Source organism: Vulpes vulpes, chromosome 14 (genome assembly GCF_048418805.1).
Source record: "Vulpes vulpes isolate BD-2025 chromosome 14, VulVul3, whole genome shotgun sequence".
NCBI lineage: Eukaryota > Metazoa > Chordata > Mammalia > Carnivora > Canidae > Vulpes > Vulpes vulpes.
Window position 1 is genome coordinate 123,657,284 of NC_132793.1, and position 22,356 is coordinate 123,679,639.

Consider the following 22,356-nt stretch of genomic DNA (forward strand, 5'->3'; position numbering starts at 1 on the left):
CCACAGCCTGATCCTGGAGTCCCAGGATCAAGTCCCACATCAGGCTCCCTGCATGGAGCTTGCTTCTCCCTCTGCCTGTGTCTCTGCCTCTGTGTGTGTGTGTGTGTGTGTGTGTGTGTGTGTTGTGTGTGTGTGTCTTGTGAATAAATAAATAAAATCTTAAAAAAAAAAGAAAAACATCTATTTATATCCTTAGTTTCCATGGGTCAGGAGTCTATCACATTTTAGCTAAGTCCTTTGTACAACCTTGGTTTCAGAACGCCAAATTCGAAGGGGTGGCTGACTATATTCTCATCTGGAGGTGTGAGTAGGGACACTCTTCCAAGCTCCAACAGGCTGTAGGCAGAATTCATTTCCTTGTGGTATAGGAGTGATGTCCCTAATGTCTTGCTGGCTGTCATCACAGACTGCTTCCTTCTCCAGAGACTACACTTAGATCCTTGCCATGTGGTCCCCTCTATTTCAGGAATTGAGAAGCTTTGTCACCCAAGTCTGTCATGCTTTGTTTCTCTCTAACTTGTCCCTGAAAGACCAGTTCATGAGATTAGGTCAGGCCCACTTGAATGATCTTATTTTAAAGCCAACTCTGCCATGAGGCATAGTGTCTTCCTGGGAGTTAAATCCATTGTATTCATTATTTTCATAGAGTGTTTTTGACAGGAGAGTGGGAAATCTTGGGGGTCATCTTAAAATTCTGCCTACCACTGAGTTCTATGGAATGGTGAGAACACAGACTTTGAAATCAGACAGGAAGGGGTTTAAAAACCTAACTTCACGACCTGGTATATAATATGTGCTTCGTAAATACTTGTTGATTGAATTATGATTGAGTGAATAAATGAACAAATAAATGAGGAAATGCGTCAATGAATGAACCTAACTTTCCAGACTTGTTTTGTCACCCAGGAAAGAAAAATTATGGCATCTAATTGAAGAATATTTATAAAAATGAAGTTATACATAAAAAGTTCTTGGTGGGCACCCAGGTGGCTCATTTAGTAAGCATCCAATTCTCAATTTTGTCTTAGATCATGATCTCATGATCTTGGGGTAGTGGGATCAAGGCCTGCATCAGGCTCCATACTCAGGGGGAGTCTGCTTGGGATTCTCTCTCCCCCTCTCTCCACCTTTCCTGCTTTCATACTTTCTCTCTCTCTAATAAATAAATAAAATCTTATAAAAGTTCTTAGTACTTAGTTGGCACTCAATAAATCGGTATCTATTATTAATCTTTCTACAGTGGCATAATATCTAGGTTTATCATTTCTGTAATGACTTCTAATTTTCCCCATTTGCTAGGGCAGTCTGTTGTTAGTACCCACAGGGATTCCAATATTTGAAGTTTTGCTGATCTTCTAATCACTTTTTCTTCTTTTGCTTTGTGTATAGAGCCTGTGGCTCAACTCCTTTTACTAAAGCCTCATAGCATGGATAGCCAATCATATTGTTTTCTTCCTTATGTGGTAAATTAATTACATCAAGCAGATAATAGGGAGTCACACTAACAAAATATATGTTTCACACTATGTGTTGCAAGTAGGCTCTGGATCTCTTCCATGTACCAAGATCCAGGCTGATGGAAGAGCTTTCACTGGTACAATGCTGATCTCAACGCAGAGAGAGAAGAAACATGATGGAACCACTTAATGGCTTTTAAAAGTTTCTGCTCAAACATGGGACTCATTTCCTGGGGCACAGCTAAAGCATATCATCAAGAGTAACTTTAATGGGTTGGGAATGTATCATTCTCCCACAAAAAGCAGCAACAAATATTTTAGTATGCCCAATCACATTTCAGTGGTCATTTTTGTATATTTGACTACTTTCACTTGTGTTGCTTATTTTTGCTTTATATTCAGGGACTGATCTATTGCCATCATAACTTTTGGTTTGTGTGTTTATAACGCTTTGTAGAAGAAGTAATATTTGGTTTATTTTAGAATTTATCTAAGGAAATATTTTAATAAAATCACAACTAAAACAAATATTCTGAAAAATAACACTTATTTTTAAATCTTAATTTAGAGATTTATTTTTAATGCATGTTAACCACTTTTATTCAAGACAAATCAAAGCAACACTCCATTGAAAACCTTTCAAAAATTAGAAGGCAATTCTTCAGAAATCACATCCATCAATAGTATTTACTGGAAAATGAAGTGAATCAAAAGAACATTTATTCCATGGTACTACCAATTGTTTGTACTTTCAATTTCTATTCCCAGACAATTTCAACAAAATTACACACCTCAGTTCCAATGGCCAATAATTGATTGCATTATTATTTCTATTGTATTGATTGAAGAAATAGAGTGTATAATGAGACATAAAGACCAGGACAAATGCAGAAATTTCTATATACTTCATTTTTTTTCTTTTTTCTTTTTTTTTTTTTTTTTTTTAGATTTTATTTATTCATGAGAGACACACAGAGAGAGAGGCACAGACACAGAGAGAGGGAGAAAACAGGCTCCATGAAGCAAGCCCAACATGTGACTCAATCCCGGGAATCAATCCCAGGACTCCAAGATCACACCCTAGGCCAAAGGCGGCACTAAACCGCTGAGCCACCCAGCTACCCTATATACTTCATTTCTTCACATCAAAAGGGAATTGGGTATTTCTGAATATTAGGCCAGAAATTAGCCACAAAATGATGTACTATTAGGTTGATGATACGTTGACTATACATCGAATTATGCCCTCTACCCTAAAACAACTTTATTTCTTTAAATCATGCAAAACACTTATTTGACAATATAAAGGAATTTTCTCTGTAGTCTTAAATGATTCCTTAATTTTATCTGAGGCACAGAGGCCCTCTTGTGGCAGCCTCTAGGCATTTGCACTGACTTTTTTTTTTTTTTTTTTTTCACTGACTATTTCTAAAGACCAGTTTCAACTTGTAGGACACAGGGCCATTCAGGTGGAGCTAGGCCTGGGCCACTTTGTGACGCACTAGGCCCTCAATGTCTGTGAAAATGACCCCAAAAAAGTCTTAATATAATCTAACAGTGTATTTTAAATTCTTTATCACACAAGAAAATGTAACAGAATATAGTTTTGCTCTTTAAAATGAGAGATTAAGAAATATCAATTCACAGTGTAAGATTTACGTGCAATCTATTAATGGGATCAGATTTAAAAGTGTGCAAGAATCAGCTTCCAGGGAAGTCAGTCCATCTTTGTGACTGTGTCATAGCTATTTTCATTAGAGAGACTTTTAGAAGTCTGTATTTAAATTCCTCTGTTACTGTGAGGTCTGAGTCCAGGGCTCCTCCTTCCCAACTATCCCATCTCCCTGCCTCAACTCCCAGCCCCACCCTGCTTAGTCTTGTGAACAGATAAATTGTCTCAAAATACGACCATAAACTGAGAGAAAAGTTCTTGTATATTCAGCACAGAACAGAGCCTTCTCTGTTTCTTTCTCTTTCCCTCCTATGCTACTCTCGGTTCTGTGCTAATCATGAAAAATAAAAATAAAATTGAGAGTGCTTTGGACAGGAAGTAAATAGTAGGCAATGTCCTTAAACTTCTATGTGCATAAACATCCTTGAGGTATTCACTAAGAATACAGATTCCTCAGTTCTATAGCCAAAGACACCGATTTAGGGGGCTGACTCGTGCTTCTGTGAAACTGGATTTTAATGCCCCTTCCAAATGTTTCTGGGGCCATTTGGCAAGGAAATATGATTCTTTTTTCTGGCAACAGGATCAACTGGAGAGCTTTGAAATTCTGATTCCCAGGGCCTACCCCAGACTTTAATCAGAATTTCTCAGGGGGCCCAGGCACCCCCTACTGATTCTAATGTGCAGCCAGTTAGAAAACTACTGGGCCAGAGCACAGAAGCATAGATGTCAGGGCCCAATCATCCAAACGCTACCAGAGACACACCTTAAGTTCAACAGTCAGGTTTAACTGACTCATTGCACTAAAGAAGATTGCATGCCTAAGGAACAGTGGTGTCTCACTAAACAAAAGCAAAGATAGAGTTATTTTAAGATATAGAAACAGGGTGGGGTTGAGTATTGTAATGGGCTCACAGTAAAGCAAAGCTTGTGTAAATGGACCAACATCGGGTCTGCACTGCAAAGTGGATCCGGCTCCTGCTTCCTTGAAAACACGAATGTCGAGATACATATGCAGTGTATACCCAGAAACCCTCTCTCTGAAACCCTGCACCTAGACTGTCTGTGAAGACTGCATTTTTGTGTCAAAGTTCTTAGATCCTCTAGACAAGAGAGGCATATTCCTTTCTTACTGATAATGATTCCAAATAGCAAAGTTTGTAATAGTCTGTGATTTTGAAAAACAAAGTGTTTCAGTGTATAAAAAGAAGCAGCAGTTAACTCAGAGAAAGGGACACTTTACAGCTGCAGTATGTTCTTGGGAGAAATATTGAATCCTGTTAATTTTGTAGATGGCTTCATCTTTGTTTGCTAGTCTCACCTGATAAATGGCAGGGCAGATGTTTACAGTTCAAGCTAACTTTTATCTTTTTAAACATGACGTCTGCCCCAGAGGCTGCTTCCAGAAGGAAAATGGAACAAGAGAAGAGTCATAGCATGTCAGTATGTAGATGTCACTCATGCATTAATTCAACAAGACTTATTGAATGCCTACTATGTGCTGGGACCTCTGCAGGGTATCAGAAATTCAGTGATGAACAAAACTCAGTCCCTGCTTTCAAGATTCTTACAAACTGGTTGGAGAAAAACACAGATAATTAGGCAATTACAACAAGTATGGAAGAGCTGTAACAAGACTTCAAAATAGCCATGACCAATTAACCCAGGCTAGGGTATTTAAGGAACTGGAAAAATGTTACTTGAAGTTATAGAAAATAGAGGACTACAGGGGTGGGGATGGGGGGTGGAACCAGGGGCAGAAAGTGGTATAGAGGAAAAAAAAGACTTTGAATACAGAATAGTCTGGGCTCTAATCCAGGCTCTACCACTGACTGGGTATCACTGTAACTCTGAGTTGCGATTTCTCATCTGGAAAGTAAGGATAACAAAACAAACATTCATGGAGTGCCAGACAGTTCTAAGTAATAGGATTACATCGATGAACAACAGACAAGCTCTTTGACCCTTACAAAGCATGCACAAAGGTGGGAGTTTACCAGAAGTAAATAATAACCATAATTGAAGTGTAAATCATTTAGCATGTTAGGTCATAAATGCAGAGTGAAGGAAATTGGACATACCAGCTGAGAAAGGCTGGGAGAAGGGGCAAGTCGAGATGTCTGTCACAATGCCTCGGCGTAGCACAGAGGCATTCTCATGACGTTGAGTCACAGAAGCCATGCTTGGCTCAGCTAAAGGGGAAACCAGCACCTGCATGGCAACCACTACTTTGACCTCACCCAGCATTTCCCTTTTCTTCTGAACTACCACTATTCTAACTTTGGGGAGCCTAAATTTGTACCTTGGGCAAACTTCTCATTCTATAGCACAACTCTGGATTATAAGTCAGAAGAGATTCCTCACTGAGAATATTTCTGGACAAGTCATCAGACAGCAGTTGACATTTCTCAAAAACACTGATACCAGCTGGAGAATTTGAAGGTGGATCCTCTTTTGCTTATAGTGCTCTAAATGTCCCTTGGCTTATTCTGCTCCTTTTCTTTTATGCCCTGCTCCAAGCCAAAAGCTGATTGAATCACGGTTCTTTACACTCTCCCTTAAGGTCTACGGCACCCGATTCTTAAGTCCAGTTATAGCATTTCTGTACTCTCCCAACACCTGCCTCCTGACTGGAACTGTATGGAAGGAATTTTGCTTCTCATAGTTACCGGGCTAAGGGGGTGCTCTGTGCATTTGGTGGGCAGAGATCAGGGGTGCTAAGTGGTCTTTAGTGCATGATCCGATTCAGGTTACTTAAAAAATATATTCCATTCAAAATGCTAGTAAGATCTCCCTTGACAAACACTGAGTAGGAAAACAGAGCTTTCCCCACAAAATTTAGATATTTTGAAAATTGGATAATGAAGCCCTCAAAGTCTACTTAATTTAACCTATTATGATGTTTCTATTTTACTCTAAAATACTTCAGAATACACAACGTATTATTGTGTATGTGTTTATTTAAGCTACATTTTTTAGTAATAATCAGGTGCTGTAATCATGAATTTATGGTACAGATATAGTATGTATATGATTAATATAACTATGGTTTAACATCATAAGTTTTGTTAATTAGAATGATGAAAGTTAGAAGTTTTTATTTGAAATATTTAGTGCTTAATAATTAGTAAAATGATGGTTGTAATGGATTTTCATTAGTGAAATAGATGTTATTCAAGATATATCATTTGGTCTGAATGGTAGAGACATTCATACTGCTCTGTAGTATAATATTATTATTATATTATTAAATATTATCAAATTATTAATTAATTAATTATTAAATTATTGTTGCTAAATAAATGTCCTGTTTTGCAGCCACTACTTTGGAGGGTTCTTGATGTGCCTGAGGAGACAAATTGTAGCAAAGTAGCTCAAATCATTGGTGACTACTCATATCTGCCGCAAATCACCCAATATTTATGCATCACCAATTTGTGTTTGGCCAATTTGCAATATTATCCTAAATTGTCAGTCTCTTAAACAAGCCTAAGGGAACATTTAACTAATTGAACTGGGACAAATATCAATGATGTCAACATCACACTTCCCTCTCACCTCCCTCTCTTTTCCCTATCCTCAAAATTCATATCTATTTGTACCACTGACATGAATTTAAAATGTTGTTTGGCAAAATAAGAAGTAGAATAATGGAGAAACAGATATGTTCATTCCCTTTCTTTCTTCTCCTTAGCGTGGTGGCAACATGGTATGGTGGGAACCAAGCCAACATTCTACATTTGAATCCTGGTTATGGCACTCACTTATGACCTTAGGCAAGGCGCTCAATCTTTTGAAACTCCTGCTTCCTCTCATAAACTGAAGGCTATGTGCTTGCCCCACAGGGTAGTGGGAGTATTAAATCAGCCAGTACTTGTAAAGGGCTAAGCATGAAGATTCTGGTTCACTACAGGAGATAAATGAGGTGTTGATCTCATTTGTTTACTCTTTCTTTATGCAGAAAACAACCTGAGGGAACTCTTACTCATTTTTGTGCTTGTAGCATTGGACAGATTGCCAGGCCCAGAGTTTTTGCTCAATATATATCTATTGAATAAATGAATGTAACATTTCTTTCATGGAATTTGGCTATACTTTGACACTATAGGCTCTCTGACATCCTAGAATCTGTCCACATGTCTGATGTATTATTTCTCGTTCCTACGCTTTTTAAAATAACAATTTCAATGGAATATACTGTATTAGTAGAGGAACCACTGTAAAAAATTTAAGCCATTTTTTTTTTCTCAGTAGAGAAACTGAAGACAATCCAGGCTTACCCAGTTTGTAGAATTTCATCTTATGTGCCTCAAGCTAATTCTTTTTATGAATTCTTAAAAATACTATTTTCCCAAGAATCTTCATGACCTGGTGATTAGAATATAAAATGTAATGTATATAATGAATATAAAATAGCAGTGTTTATCAAGCATTTTAAAATGCTTTTAGCAAAAATAAATAAATAAATAAATAAAATAAAATGCTTTTAGCAAGTAATCCCATTTCTAAAAATTTATCCTGTTGAAATAATAATCCACATACATGTGTAGAAAAATGGCCATTGCAGTATTATTTGTATGAAAAGAAGGAAGTAACCTGAATTACAACAAAAGGGGAAAGTTTAAATTAATTATGGTAAACAATCATTGTACTCTCAGGTTTATACCAGGAAGAAATAAATATATACGTTCACTAAAAGCCTTGCTCAGAATGTTCATAAAACACTGTCCATGATAGCTCCAAATTAGAATCTACTAAAATGTTCATCTGTTGTGGAACAGATATGTAATTTGTAGTATGTGTGTATAATGGGCTAGTATACATGAAGGAAGCACTTAGAAGGAACAAAGTATTCCACATGAACAACATGGATGGATTTTAACAACATAAAGCTAAATACAGGAAAGCCAGACATAAAAGGATGTATGCTGCATCATTTTTTTTAATTTTCAAAAATTGCTAATGCTAAAATGGCATGACTCTGAAATTGGTTATTATGCAGCTATTAAAACATTTAAATATATTAGAAAATGTTCATAATTTAATAAAGAACAGTATTATTTAAAGCTGTATGTATAATACATGACCCTCATTCTGAAAAATAAACCTTACTTATGTATAAGCTGCTATGAGAAGTATCAGAGTCTTGATACAAAGCATAAGATAATACTCAAAATAATTAAAAGAGGCTTTATCCTAAAAGGATGGGCAGGATGTGGTGGAGCTACAGCGATAGGACTGTTTCTTCCCCTAGACCTGAAGGGATAAGAGGAGGATCAGATCCCCAAATCCAGGAGATGGTTGCCCAGAGAGGAAAGGAGCGGTGGCCTTTGGGTGAAGGAAACAACCTGGTCTTGGTGAATTTGATGGGGGGAAGACAGGATAGTCTAACTCACTGTCTTCTCTTCTCCCAATCTCCTGCTGGGGCTTCCATTACCCAAACCCAACAAGAAGCCAGAGGCACCACTGATGTGGACCACACAGGTCAGCTGACAGAGAGCAGGGTGCCTAGGGGTGGGGTGCGGATGAGTCACACTGACCACACAAGGCACATGCTACATATGGGACTGATTCCTTTGACAACCTAGGTGAGACGCAATCCCCAAGAGCCGAGCCATTTTTTTCTATATATACCTTTATATCATTTTACTGTTGCAATAATATATGCCTTTTTTTAAATTCTGGAAAGATGTGTCAGTGTGTGTGTGTGTGTGTGTGTGTGTGTGTGTGTGAAGGGATGGGCGCCTGTGAGGGTATATATATGAAGTATGTGAGTGAAAGTGTGTGAGAAGAACAGGTGTTTGTGAGTGTATACATGTGTATGAGTGAAAGTATACAGGTAATAGGAGATGCGTGTGCATGTCTGTGGAGTATGTATGTTAGTGAGCATAGGTAGGAGGAGTTGTATGGGAATAAGAGTGTGAGAGGTGGGAAGGGGCTGTGTGCTGAGATGTGTGTTTGTGAACAATGTATGCAATCTTGTGAGGAGGTACAGATGGATGTAAGGCTGTGAACATGGTAGGGATAAGTAGATGTGTTCAACGGCATTTGTGAGAGGTGTGTGGGAGGGTGTGTGTACGTACAGGTGGTAGTACCCGGGTGTGGGGGAGATGAGGACATGGAAGGGGATGTGAGAAGATGTGAGTAAGGAGGTGGATGAGTGTGGCAGTATGTGTGTGGGGAGATAGTACGTGTGTCCACGTGGGCACATAGGCGATTGTATCTCTATACATCTATATACACAGGAATAGAAATATTTCCTTCTAGGAAAAAAGAAAAACTGGGAGAAAATACTCCAAAATGTTCATGATAGTAATCTCTAGTGTTGGGACAAGAATCCTGACTATGTCACTCCCTTAAGACCTTAGGCAAGGCACTCAATATTTTGAATCTTGTTTCCTCTCTTGTAAATTGGGGCAGGGTACCTACTTCATAGAGCAGTTGGGAGGATTAAATAAGTCAATGCTTGTAAAGGGTAAGCATAAAGAGCCCGGCTCACTACAGGCAATAAACAACTCTATTTCTGCTACTTCATAGTCAGAAAAACCAAGAACATTTCAGTCTGTTTTCTTCATTCCTAGAACACATGGAAAATGGTGTACCTTTCTGGAAACATGTGAAATTAATACAAATCTTGACTAACAAAATGTGTCTTAATAGGAATGTATTGGAAAATTGGAATCCTCTTTCTCAATATGTAGCCAAATAGATATCTAAGTCCTTGGTTAATTTGTAGAAGGAAATCTTGCCTTAAAAATTCAGAGCCATACGAGTGTTTAATTTTTCATGCGATTTCATTAATTTTCTGGTATTCAATAATCAAAACTAATCACTAGTGATGCTGACAAGCCAAGGCCGTGGTGGTTTTGCATTAATGAAATGGTAATATAAACGTAATGCCCCGCATATCATATTGCTTTAGCTAAAACTAAAGTCTCAAAGCTCACGCACTAGATGTTAGCAGGGATTGTCAATGATGGAGCAGCTTTGGTCATTATTAGTTTAGTTTAGTTTAGTTTTCTGGGTTTTTTTTATAGTCTTTTTAATGATGAGCACTTAGGGCTTATCTAATAAAGTTTCTGTGAAAAGTGATTTAAGAGTAGGTTGTTTTCCTAGGTTAAAAAGGCCCTGAAGGGGATTCCCTGGTTGGCTCAGTGGTTTAGCGCCTGCCTTTGGCCCAGAGTGTGATCTTGGAGTCTCAGGATCAAGTCCCACATGGGGCTCCCTGCATGGAGCCTGCTTCTCCCTCTGCCTGTGTCTCTGCCTCTCTCTCGCTCTCTGTCTCTCATGAATAAATAAATAAAATCTTAAAAAAAAAAATTAAAAGGCCCTGAATTCTTTCACTGATACTTCACTTTCTCTGCACTGCCTCATTTCACTAATGATACAATGTGAGAGTTTTCCCGGTTCCCAGATACTTTTATAATAGAAGAAAAGTTTGCGGCAGTAAATGGCCAGTGCTTTCCTGTTTTTAATTTATTTCAAGCTTGTCTAGCTTTCTTGCTGATTTACTATCATCAGCATCAGGTCTCTGCAACCCAATTTATTCTGTATTGTTAGCTGCAGGCTCCACGGTGGGTGCAGTATGTGAATCGGTTGCTTGGAGTCCTGCATAACTAGTTTACTTTTATGTAGATGACAATAAAAAAAGGGGGGGGATTCTGTATATCCTATCTTTCCTTTCCACTTAGAAAACCACCTCAGTTATTAAAATGTGAACACAGCAAACTCTATTACAAATGCTATTAGATTTGGCTGAACCCAAGACCATAATTCTTGCAGAACGTGTATCCCTGAGCCGTGAAGAAGCCCTCAAACCCAGGAAGGCTTTTTATGATCTGATTAGAGCTTCTCCCCCTGTCTCAGCACATCTATCAAGAAGACTCGGTCCACCCCTAGTTCGTTTCCCAGAGTTAGGAGTCTTCCATGTTCCGTCTCCCTTTCTGATATTTCCTGCCCATTTCTTCTCCCTGAGGGTGGGGGGTGGGGGTGACTGGGTGGCGGGCACTGACTGAGGGGGGCACTTGACAGGATGAGCACTGGGGGTTATTCTGTATGTTGGCAAATTGAACACCAATAAAAAATAAATCTATTATTAAAAAAATAAAAATAAAAATTATCCGACTAAAGTGTTTTTGGAGATTGCAGTACTTGGATTACAATTTGTGAGCTACATTTCTCATAAATACGTGAGAGCACCTTGTAAGGTATGCCCCTGTCTTTTTTTTTTTTTTTTCCTCTGTAGCAGGCCCAAGACGTTCAACCCAGTTCTAGATTAGGTTAGTGGGTACATGCTTATCCACCTGGTTGTATCTTAGGAGAAACCAGATTGCTGTGGAACCGTCAGATAACACACACTTCTAAAAAGAAATGGAATGTATTTTTATTGGCACAGCCAAGATGAAGTATGTCTAGAAATCTGTTTTACAAATAAACTTGCACATAAATTGTAAAAAAAAAAAAAAAAAGGGAAGACTCGGTCCAAACAGCCTTACTTGGAAACTTCTAGTGGCACGTTGAGGGAAGCAACCTGAGCACCTGCTGTGACCCTTCGGGGGCAACAGAAAGAGCAGCCTGGCTTTACCCTGCTGAGTGGAACCGGTGCGGGGGCTCAGTGGACACCTTCCCCTCCCACTTGAGCTTGAGCTCCTCGGAAAGATCGCTCCTGCCGATCCTGCGCAGGTGCCGGGCCAGAAGGCGCACTTTATCGGTGGAACTGGGGAGTGAGTTTTTCCAGAAGCACAGAAGCTCGTGGATCTGTTCCGTGGGCTCCGCAGGGTTCTTCAGCCTGATGAGCTCGATGGTGCTGCGGCGCAGGGGGAGGGATGAGGACAGGCGCCTGGCACCTTCCTGGGAGAGCTCCTGGGCCAGCCAGCGCAGCAGCTGGTCCTGCAGAGCTTCTGTGGGGCACAAGGGGACAGGCAGGGTTAGGACTTTGGGGGGAGAGGGGGGCCTGTGCTGATCTGACCCTCTGCATCCGCTCGCAGGAAATCCAAGGCCTCTCTGGCTTGGCCTCTGAACCCTGGGAAGATTTGGACACCCACCCCCACCCCAGGGGACAGTGGAAAACCTTGGGATTCCTGCCATGTCTGGGGGCTTCCCCCTGAGGGATCCCTTATTGCCAAGGACTAGAAATGCCTCTCGGGTTTTAACTCCCCTGAGATCCAGGAGGGCTTGTTAAAAAGGATTTTAGGCCCTGCCCCAGATAGTCTAATTAAGTAAAACGAGGGTAGGGACCAAACTGGGCATTTTTAACAAGCTGATGCTGACACTGGAGTCCCCAGCCATACATTGAGCAGCATTATGTTCAAGGATACTTCTAGATTCAAGACTATTTTTCGTAATTAGTACTAACCTGATACACAGAGTATGCCAGCAGCTATGCAATCCTCCCCCAGCCAGCCCCAACTATACACACACAAGCTCACCCAGATCCAACCCAAAGAGCAGTTCTGTGGAAGGTCCTTTACACCATTTCCTCTGGTTTAGAACCACAAACATCTTCTTTAAATATATTCTGTATTTCGTCATACCCCTTCCCTTATCCTGTGACTCATGTCAACCACCTAAACCCATGATTCTATTTTTCTGTTGTTTGGTTGCTTTTTTTTTTTTTTCATTGTGTCACTCGGGGCCATGACTCCCAGGAAAGCCCCTGAGCCCTCTGTGCCCCTGCTTCTGTGCCCCAGCCTGCACCACTCTCCGGCTAACTCTTGCCTTGGTCTGATGTGAGGCAAGAATTCTGCATCTGCCACCTTGAACTCCACGATTCCCTCCACCTACCTATTCACAGAAATTGCACATAAATTTAAATTATGAATCATGCCCCCCTTCTGAGAAGGCTACTCAGAAAATGGAGTCAGCACATCCTCGCTCTCCATTCTTACTTTCAAATCAACACTCTGTTTCCATCGTGCAATACGCTCATGTAGTACGGGTGGGCCTTCCTCTCTCCATCCCCATCATCATCTACCTCCAGCCACTGGCTGCCAGCATCGTCAGTAACCCTGCTGATAATCAGTCACACCTCTGACCACGTGGTTCCTTAATCTTGTCAACATCAATGACCTGTACTGTGATTCTACGTAAGAAACTGATTTTCATGGCCAGTCCTCATGTTTCATCCCCCTCCAAGGCATCAGCTCCTCAATATCACTGCTGACCACCACCTCCTACACTTCCACAGCTCTGTTCCGTTGCTCCTGCTTAATACACTTCTTGCCTCTGTCACTGATACAATGAGTCCTTTGATGCCCGACACTGGTCTCTACTGGTCTCACATACCTCCATACTATTGGAAGCACATGCTGCTCCTCATGATCAGCTATGTACGTCAGCAATGGCCTTGCATCCACCTTAGAATCTGTGGTCCTTTTTAGCTTTCATCATTCTCAATTTATCAATTGCCAATCCTGCTGTACTCGCCCTACACCCAACCGCTGAGATGTCCAGGGTTATAAAACTATGCTGCATGTCATCCACTAACTCTGGGCTCTGTACACCATTCAAGCCTTTATACCAGTTAATAAACCAGTAAAAAATATTTTTCCTGAGTGCAACTTAAACTATTCCCAGCAATGACCTAAAACTTTTCTAGCCTCCTTAAGCCCCAATCTCACTCACCTTCCGTTTCACTCAGCCGATGTCTGTTTCTCCTAATTTTCCCAAAGCCATTTGACCTGAATTCCCATAAACCTCCTTTTCATTTAAAAATCACTTTCTTGGGCACCTGAGTGGCTCAGTGGTTAACCATCTGCCTTCGGCTCAGGGTGTGATCCCAGGGTCCTGGGATCGACTCCTGCATCAGGATCCCCACAGGGAGCCTGCTTCTTCCTCTGCCTCTCTGTGTGTTTCTCATGAGTAAATAAAATATTTAAAAAAATAAAAATCACCTTCTTACAAAATCTCATTCTTCCATGTTTGCCAGATTCCATTCCCCACAGTCATTTCCCTCCACACCTGTTCCTTTCATCTCCTCCTCACCGCACATGCTTCCTATGTTTCACGTCTCCCCTTTACTTGCTTCTGCTACTGTTTCAAGCAACCAGGCTTTCTCTTCTTCCTTTTAACCATAAAATACTTTTATGCCTGATGTAAACATGATGTCACAAGTTCATCACTCTGGTTCACTCCTCAAGCCCTTGTTTTAGGGCTTATATGCTGTTGTTAACATTGTGTGCAATCCTCTTTGTGATCTTCCTAGCATCCTCTTAATTATGACTCAGAGCAAACAACTCTCAGTCTGCATCTTCTCTGATTTCCAGAGAAAAAAAGCATTTTACTCCTTCCACCCTGGTTCTTCTCTTCCCTCTCTCTCGCCTTTGTTAGCTTTCTTCCTCCTGATTCTGCTGAATTACTTCTTCCTTTTTCAGGCCCCTTCTTTTCCTGCCCTCTCCTCCAATGAACTCATCAACTTTTACTCTCCTAACCGTCTCCTTTATTCAAAACATTCCAGCTCTGCTTAATCTTCATCTTTGGCTTTGTCTCCCTAATTCCTGGTACAGCGTTTGCAGTATTCACCTCCTGATTATCTTTTCTAGTATACATCACAGCCAACCCGAGCTACATCATACTAAAGTCAAAATCAACTTTGGCCTTTTTCCACCTACCCCTAATCCTTCCTTCACTCTATGGGCTTCCTAGTGAATGTGACCACTCAGTGGAGTAAGCTGAAACATGTAACATGTAACATTATTCAAATTTCTCAATGCTTATTTCCTATCCTCTGCACCCATGTCCCAACTCTAAACATACCTCAGATACTTCCTCTACTTGCCAGCCTTACTGACAATCTCAGTCATGCTCCCCCTCTCTTCTCTGGAGTATTGCAGGAACCAGGAGTCTAACTCATATCCCCGCTACCAGTTTTTATCCACTTTAGTCCTCCACACAACTAATAGTTTTCATAGTCTTATCAGTTTTACCCATTCCATGTTAATAAGTGTCATGTAGGCTCCTCCTATTGTTCGAACTTTCTACCTTGGCATTTAAAACTTCTCATAGTTTTATCCTGTTCTAACCTCATCTACCACCATCCTTCCTGCAGCAGCTTGGTTTTGAGAGACCACACGCTGTCACAACCCAGGACTTCCTAGTACACACAGGAAAGATCATTATACTCTTGTGCTCTCTGGTGGTTGTTAACAATGGCAGAGAGAATGCTTTTCTTTAGACATCAAATTCTTCAAAAGTTAACAACACTATTAAACTCACCAGGCTTTCATCTACTACTACTGTTTTTTTTTTGTTTTGTTTTGTTTTGTTGGGTTTTCTTGGTTTTGGCTTTTGTATTTTTAATTTTGTTTTTCTACATCAACTGCTCTTTCTTTGAAAATGGTTTTTATTGCCTCTGAGATAGTGTATAACACTAACGTGTACACCTATCCTCACTTTTAATGTAATTCAGTAAAGCCTGCACATTTTCTGGACAATCTATAAAGGTAATCCCTGAATGAAATGTTATGCCATCAGTGGTGGGTCTGACACATTAATCAAAATAGACTCATTGATATCCTTTGAAGACCAAGATCAAATTGAAGACCCGTAAATTATTTAGTGACCTATAACATTATAAAGTGGATTGTTTCAAAGCCTAAAACAGAATAAAAATGTCAAATTCTACCCTGAAGTCTTCATCACTGTTATGTAATTGAATTATGTATAACCACAATCAACTATTAGATATTTCGTTTTTGTAGTTTCATACTAACGTATCTCTATTTAAAATCCATTGGCCTCAAATGTAGCGTTAAAGTGGCCACACTTTGATTCACAGTTTAATTGTCAACATTTCAGAACAAACTGTAGTTGTTTATTTACCAAACTAAGCAGTTACTAGTTATCTTAGTAAAATAATACGTAGCAGGGTTCATATTTCTTTTAGATTTTAGCAATTTTAATTCCACCCATATTTAAGAATGTTTTGGTTTATATGTGCATGACTTTCAAAGGAAAGTTGATTTATTAAGCTGATAAATATAATGACTATCTAATTGCAAAGTCACTTTCTCTATCCTTTTTTATACAATGATTCACATACATATAAAATACAAGAGGAAAAATAGTGCCGCTGTAAGGCAGACAGAGCAAATATTTCTTACCTACAGGATCGGTAGAAATTCTTTTGGTACTCTGTGGACGGTTGATTAATTTTTTATGCTATTGGAGCAAAAGGACACAGAATAAGCAGAAGAAATCATTAATTTGTGAACAAGCTACAAATAAAAATCCATCTGAACCTCACCCCTATTTAAAAGAAGTACTGAATTGCACACCTTGCAAAAATAGATTGTGTATTTGTGCATGCATGCTCAGCAATTTCTTTGATAAGGCAAAATATATTAACCCAAATATTTCAGCAAATTTAGATTTAAGACTACACATTGAAATATTAGTATGGCAGTCATGTTAACTTTGAATATGTTCCAACAAAATTTAAAACTGTTAAAACCAACAAACATAGGGCAAGCTAACCTCTATGCAACAAATGCAACATTTTGTAAAAGCCCTGTTGGGGAAGGCACCTCTCTGCCCCAGCACTCAGCATGAGGCCTGAGTTTTCTAACAATAATTTTTGTGAATGAGTGAATGAATCAATGTGCATACATGATGCCAAAAATAATCATATTTTTGAGCTGATAAACCAGTATTTTATCATTAATCTTTAAATATGTAGTCATTACTTTTCTCCACTATCTGCAGAACAATTTGTCCTTAGTTAATATGGGATCATGGAAACAGCAAGGAGATAAAGTAGCAACATCTGGGTTTGGAAAACTGTTAAGTGCTCTAGACAATTTATTTACCTTGCTGGTCTCAGCTCTGAAATGTGATTTATTTTTAAAAAATCTCAAAATCCTGCATACAGATGTTCATAGAAGCTTTGATTGTAACAGCCCCAAACTGGAAACAATTAAAATTTCTTGCAGTAGTAAATGGTTAAACAAATTATGGGATGTCCACACTATAGGGTGCTATTCAGTTAAAAAAAAAGGACAGATCCTTGATACGAGCAACAATTTTGGACCTCAGCCTGATGGCTGAGTGAAAAACTCCAGTCTTAAAAGGTCGCATATTCAATGATTCCATCTATATTACATTCTTGAAATTACAAAATTATAAAGATACAGAATAGATTAGAAATTGCCAGGAGTTACAGATAGTGGGAGATGACCATAAAGGAGTAACACAAGGGAGATCTTTGTGATGTTAAAATTGTTCTGTAACTTGAATGCAGTGGTTGCACAATCTACAGGTATGAATAAATGGCCTAGAACTGTAAACACCCGTTGTATCAATGTCAACTTCTCCGTTTTGATATTGTGGTGTAGTTATTACGTAAAATGTAACCACTGAGAAGAATGGGGTAAAGCATACTCCAGACCTCTCTGTAGTCTACTTTCCAACTTCCCATGAATCCATAATCATTTCAATAAAACCCCCCTTTTTTTCAGAGAGCAAGTTTAAATACCTTTTAATTATCTGGAAAATTTTGGGAAATACAGATAATACTGAAGGAAAAAATACCTTCTACAAATAATTCCCCAAGTTTCATGTAAGGTTTTAGAAGGTTGTCTATAAAACCTGACATAGATTTATGTATATACACATGCACTCATGATAGAAAATACTACAGTAGTAATTTATGATGGAAACACATTTTGCATACATTCACCCTAAAGAATATTTCAGTGATCCTACGTAAGGTACTGATATGAATAATAAAGTTGTTGAAAATCTAGTATTTCTCATTAATACTGTCCAAATGGTCAAAATAATACACATATAAAGACATATGAACTAATATATTGACAGCCATACAAGATTTCAGAAAATGAAGACTGGTAGTCAAAGGTAATTTTTTAAAGATTTTATTTATTTATTTGAGAGAGAGAGGGAGAGAGAGAGAGAAGCAGACTGCCCACAGAGCAAGGAGCCTGACATGGGGCTCAATCCAGGACCCCGAGATCATGACCTGAGCCGAAGGCAGCAGCTTAACCAACTGAGACACCCAGGTGTCCCTCAAAGTTAATTTTTAATGACCATGTATTCGTATAATATTCAGTGGCACCAATATTAATTGTGAAAATGTCACTAGCTATAAATGCCTCACCCCTGTAAGAATGCTCTCAAAGACTCTACCATTTAAGATAAAAGGTGAAAATGTTCTTAAATTTGAATATTGTCTGCTCTAAACTATTGAATAGCCAAGTGCCCGATGAAAGGCAATCCTTACATATGCTTCAACACTTTTCAAAATAATTTTTAAAAAATGCTTACTTTGAAGCAATAATACAAGGATAATCCAAGTGTGTTATGCACATAACACACTGCTGGTTCAAAGGGTGATTTCAATATAAGTGGCTGAATCTGAAAGTCATACTTTGTGGGTATTCTTGTCATAGACATCACATAAACATGTATATAAAATTTCCATTAAGAAGTTTTAATGGAAGCGGGACACTTGGGTAGCTCGGTGGTTGAGCATCTGCCTTCGGCTCAGGGCGTGATTCCTGGGTCCTGGGATCGAGTCCCACATCGGGCTCCCTGCATGGAGCCTGCTTCTCCCTCTGCCTGTGTCTCTGCCTCTCTCTGTGTGTCTCTCATGAATAAATAAATAAAATCTTTAAAAAAAAGTTTTGATGGAAGAAAATTAGGAAATAACATAGAACAACAAAAGTTCAAGCATATTAATACTGTGAAACTGCAAACTGCACATAATCTTTGAAACATCAACTACTTGCTTAAACCTCCCAAAAGAGGTTTCACTATTAGCCTCTCAAAGGCATCCGTATAAAATTACAAGTAATTCTGATACAGACAGATGTGTCTTATTTATACTGCTAAGTGCAGTGCAGGCTTCATTAATTTAAAAGCAGCTAAAAAAACAATGGAACTGAAGAAAGTCATTCGCACCTGAAATGGGTATTTTGTCTTCAACTTTACAGGCCATTGTTAAGACTCCTTCAATTACTGACTACTCTTTCCATGTTGCCTAAATACAACCCTTTTACTGAATTCTTAAAAGCAAGCAAACCATTTTTTAGTCGAGTTCATATATGTGCCATTCTTGATCTTTTTTTGTGGATCAAACTTGTTGAGCCCATTTATTATTTTACCTAATATTATTTCCTGTGGCAACTTCACAAGTTTCCCTTCGCTGTGCTTTTCACCACTCCAAGAACCTTCTATGATCAGCCTTGGTTCTATTTGTTAGACTGGAATGTCTTTGAGAACCCATAAGGTATCTTGTCCCTATATGAAATGGTATTGTATGCTTGAGTAGTATAAACCGTTTATGGGATGATATCTTCTCTCGATTTGAACGATCTGCTCCTACAAAACCTACCATATTTTTAAGGCACCAAATTCCACCTCCTTCATCAACTACTCTAGTCCCTGGTTTCGTATTTGGTATTTTTTGTACTATCACTCACTTTATCTTTTAACATAATATTATCTTGTGCTGTTAATGCCATTCATATATGACTGTTTTCTCTTGCCAATTAGGGTTTCAGTACTTTATTGTATCCTTTTATTTTTTCAAGCAACGAATAGTTTTATTAACATGGCAACTTTTTTCCCCTCATCATATGGTTTTGACTCCAAATACTTGTCAGTTCTGCAACGTAAATGAACTTAAGGCTGGACTACTTATGGAACCTTGAAGAAACCTGTTCTCTGTCCAGTGTAGGGTCCAATGTAAAGAGTCCTCACTTTTCTTCCTCAGCCCCTTGAGAGCCTTTGTAAATATCTCTTTCATTTTTTGAAGAAATGAAACTTGTATAGAATTCCATCAACTTGTATAGAATACTAAGATCTTGTCTTCTGTTCTAGGTTCCGTGACTATTAGAGCTGAGGTAAGCTGTGCAAACAAGCTGACCTAACAGTCATGTCAGTGTGTCACATGAAATTTAAATGTTGAACAAAACACATCTCTCCTTCTTTGGTCTCACATAAAAATTAAAGTTTCAAAATACAGGCAATACCATCCTCTGCCTCTTCTTCTGATTCATCAGTCCTAGCCATATCAACCCCATCCACATCCCCAGCTGAAGTCTGGTCTCCTGTGCAGCTTCTTTAGCACTTGCTGAATGAAGTTGTCTTCTGCAGTAATGTAGCTCCTGCAGCACCTCCAGAGCTGGAGAAATTCAATTTTAAGTCTCATGTGTCACATGAAGACCCAAAGTTCCAGGCAGCTGTCCAATGATATAAGAAAGAGCAAAGCACCTCAACATTTAGGAAAACCAAAGCCCAGGAACAAATGCAACTCTCGTAAGAGTTTACAATATAGGCCTTAATTCTCTTATATGAGAGCATTAAAAAAAAAATAAGTTACTTCCCCACACAAAACATTTAACAATCCAAATTCATATTGAAGTCATCAACCACAGACCAACCATAACAGACACATGGTATAAGTGACGACAGCATGTAAACAGAGAGGGAAAAAGAGAGAGAGAGAGAGAAAAAAAAAAAAGAATCACGAGTTTCAACTTCTCCATGGTGTCAATCTCCATCAGTTGACCAGAAGCCACTGGCCGTAAACTGCTAATCCTCCGAGATGATTCATTTGCTTTTCTCTATCTCCCAGACTAGTTCATCAATACCTCACTGCCATCTTTGGAATCTCTTTGGCCTTCTCTTTGGCCTTCTTTGCCTTATTTGGTCACTCCTCAACTCTATCATTTGGATTCTAAAGATGCTCCAGAGTGCTCTCCTCTGAGGCCTTCACATGGGTTTTTATTTGGATGAGCAGACTCCACTCTCCACAGCTTGCTTCTATTCTGCATATAAACTCTCCTCGGCACTTGAGTGCAAGACAGAACGTCCTCCTGCATCTTCCTGATAACTGGAAGCAGGAATTGCTTGAAATCTTCCTTAGACGCCAGTGCTTCCACTTTCTCCAATTCTGACTGTTTGGTGATGACCAGGGGCTGCACTTTTCCTGCTACTCTAGAATCACAGTATCAATGTGAGCAGAGAAGCAGCAACAAAATGGAGACCCAGCTGTCAACCAAAGCTCTGCATGTGGAGGCCCCTTTCAAAACATGACTGTGCCTCTGTTTAAATAAATGTTTAGGTCCATGATGGAGGTCTTCTCCCCAGGGTACAATATCAGAAAACCAAAACTTAGATAATTCTTGTGTTCATGTAAATGCTCTGCTTGGCCAGAAAAGGTAATATATCTAGCTAGTCAATCCCCAAAGCCCAGGCTAACTCTGGGCCTCTCCCCTCAAACAGGATTTACTCTGTGGCCCCAGCCAATAAGAGATTTTCCATTTGTCTCTTCCTTGTTCTTTAGTTGTCCTACAAAAGCTTCTTGCCTTCCACCTCGTTTTATTGTTCTCTGACACTGTCTACTTCATGGAGTATTAAATAAAGTTTGTATCACCTCAACTGTCTTCTTTAATCATTTTTAACACCTCTTTGTGGGCACACTGCTCATAGAAACTATTATATCCTTTTCTATATCTTCTTTTATTTCAGTACTTCTATTTACTATGTGGTTGCCACACAATACCCTCAATAAATACATCATAGCCACGAGGACCCTCCATGGACGGTCATGAGGATTATTATCATCATAAATTTTAAGTCTGCTATTTTAGCAGGGACCAGGGCTGCTTAGCAATATTTTTATGTATCCCTGAAGAGTCTCCCACCATTCCCTACAGAGGATATTTCAAACCTTTACTACTCTTAGTGAGACCTCTACCCTATCCCAAACTGCTACTCTCACAGCAAGGGGTTTTATCTTCTACTCACTGAGAAAACAAAGCAGCAGTTCTCAAACCTTAAAGTTCATGAAAGTTAATCTAAAGAAAAAGGCAAAATAAGCTCACAGCTCGACTCAATTGATGTCAGATAAAGACATATTTATACCAAGCCAACTGGATGACTCTGATACTGAAGCATGGTGGCTGCGCTTAGAAAAACACTACCAAGTAGAACCTACATCAGTTCTCTACTCGTACCCCAAATGTATCCTACAGAATGCACAGAAGAATGGAAGAAGTATCTTTTTCCAAAAAAATGCTGAAGATTTCTAATACAAGGACCAAAGTGAAATTCTGCTTGTTTCTTCCATACCTAATACTATAGGGATATATTATTAATAATTTCTAATTCCTAAATTATCTGACAGGTGTCACACAGATGACTGAGGTCTGGTGCCCACCTCCTCCTCCAGAAACTCTAGCTTCTGGCACAGTCCTCTCCCAGTGT

The 22,356-nt window shown here is 39.2% G+C and overlaps 1 protein-coding gene across 1 annotated transcript in view; it reads right to left on the reverse strand.

The window, feature by feature from the left end:
* Window positions 1-11,490: 11,490 nt before the first annotated feature.
* DTHD1 (death domain containing 1) overlaps window positions 11,491-22,356 on the reverse strand; it is a 99,621-nt gene continuing 88,755 nt past the window's right edge. Inside the window, exons 13-14 of the mRNA XM_072737917.1 lie at window positions 16,230-16,287; window positions 11,491-12,029 (exon numbers count right to left, since the gene is read on the reverse strand). Coding sequence (XP_072594018.1) covers window positions 11,710-12,029; window positions 16,230-16,287 — 378 coding nt within the window. The 3' untranslated portion in view covers window positions 11,491-11,709. The remainder of the gene's footprint in view (window positions 12,030-16,229; window positions 16,288-22,356) is intronic.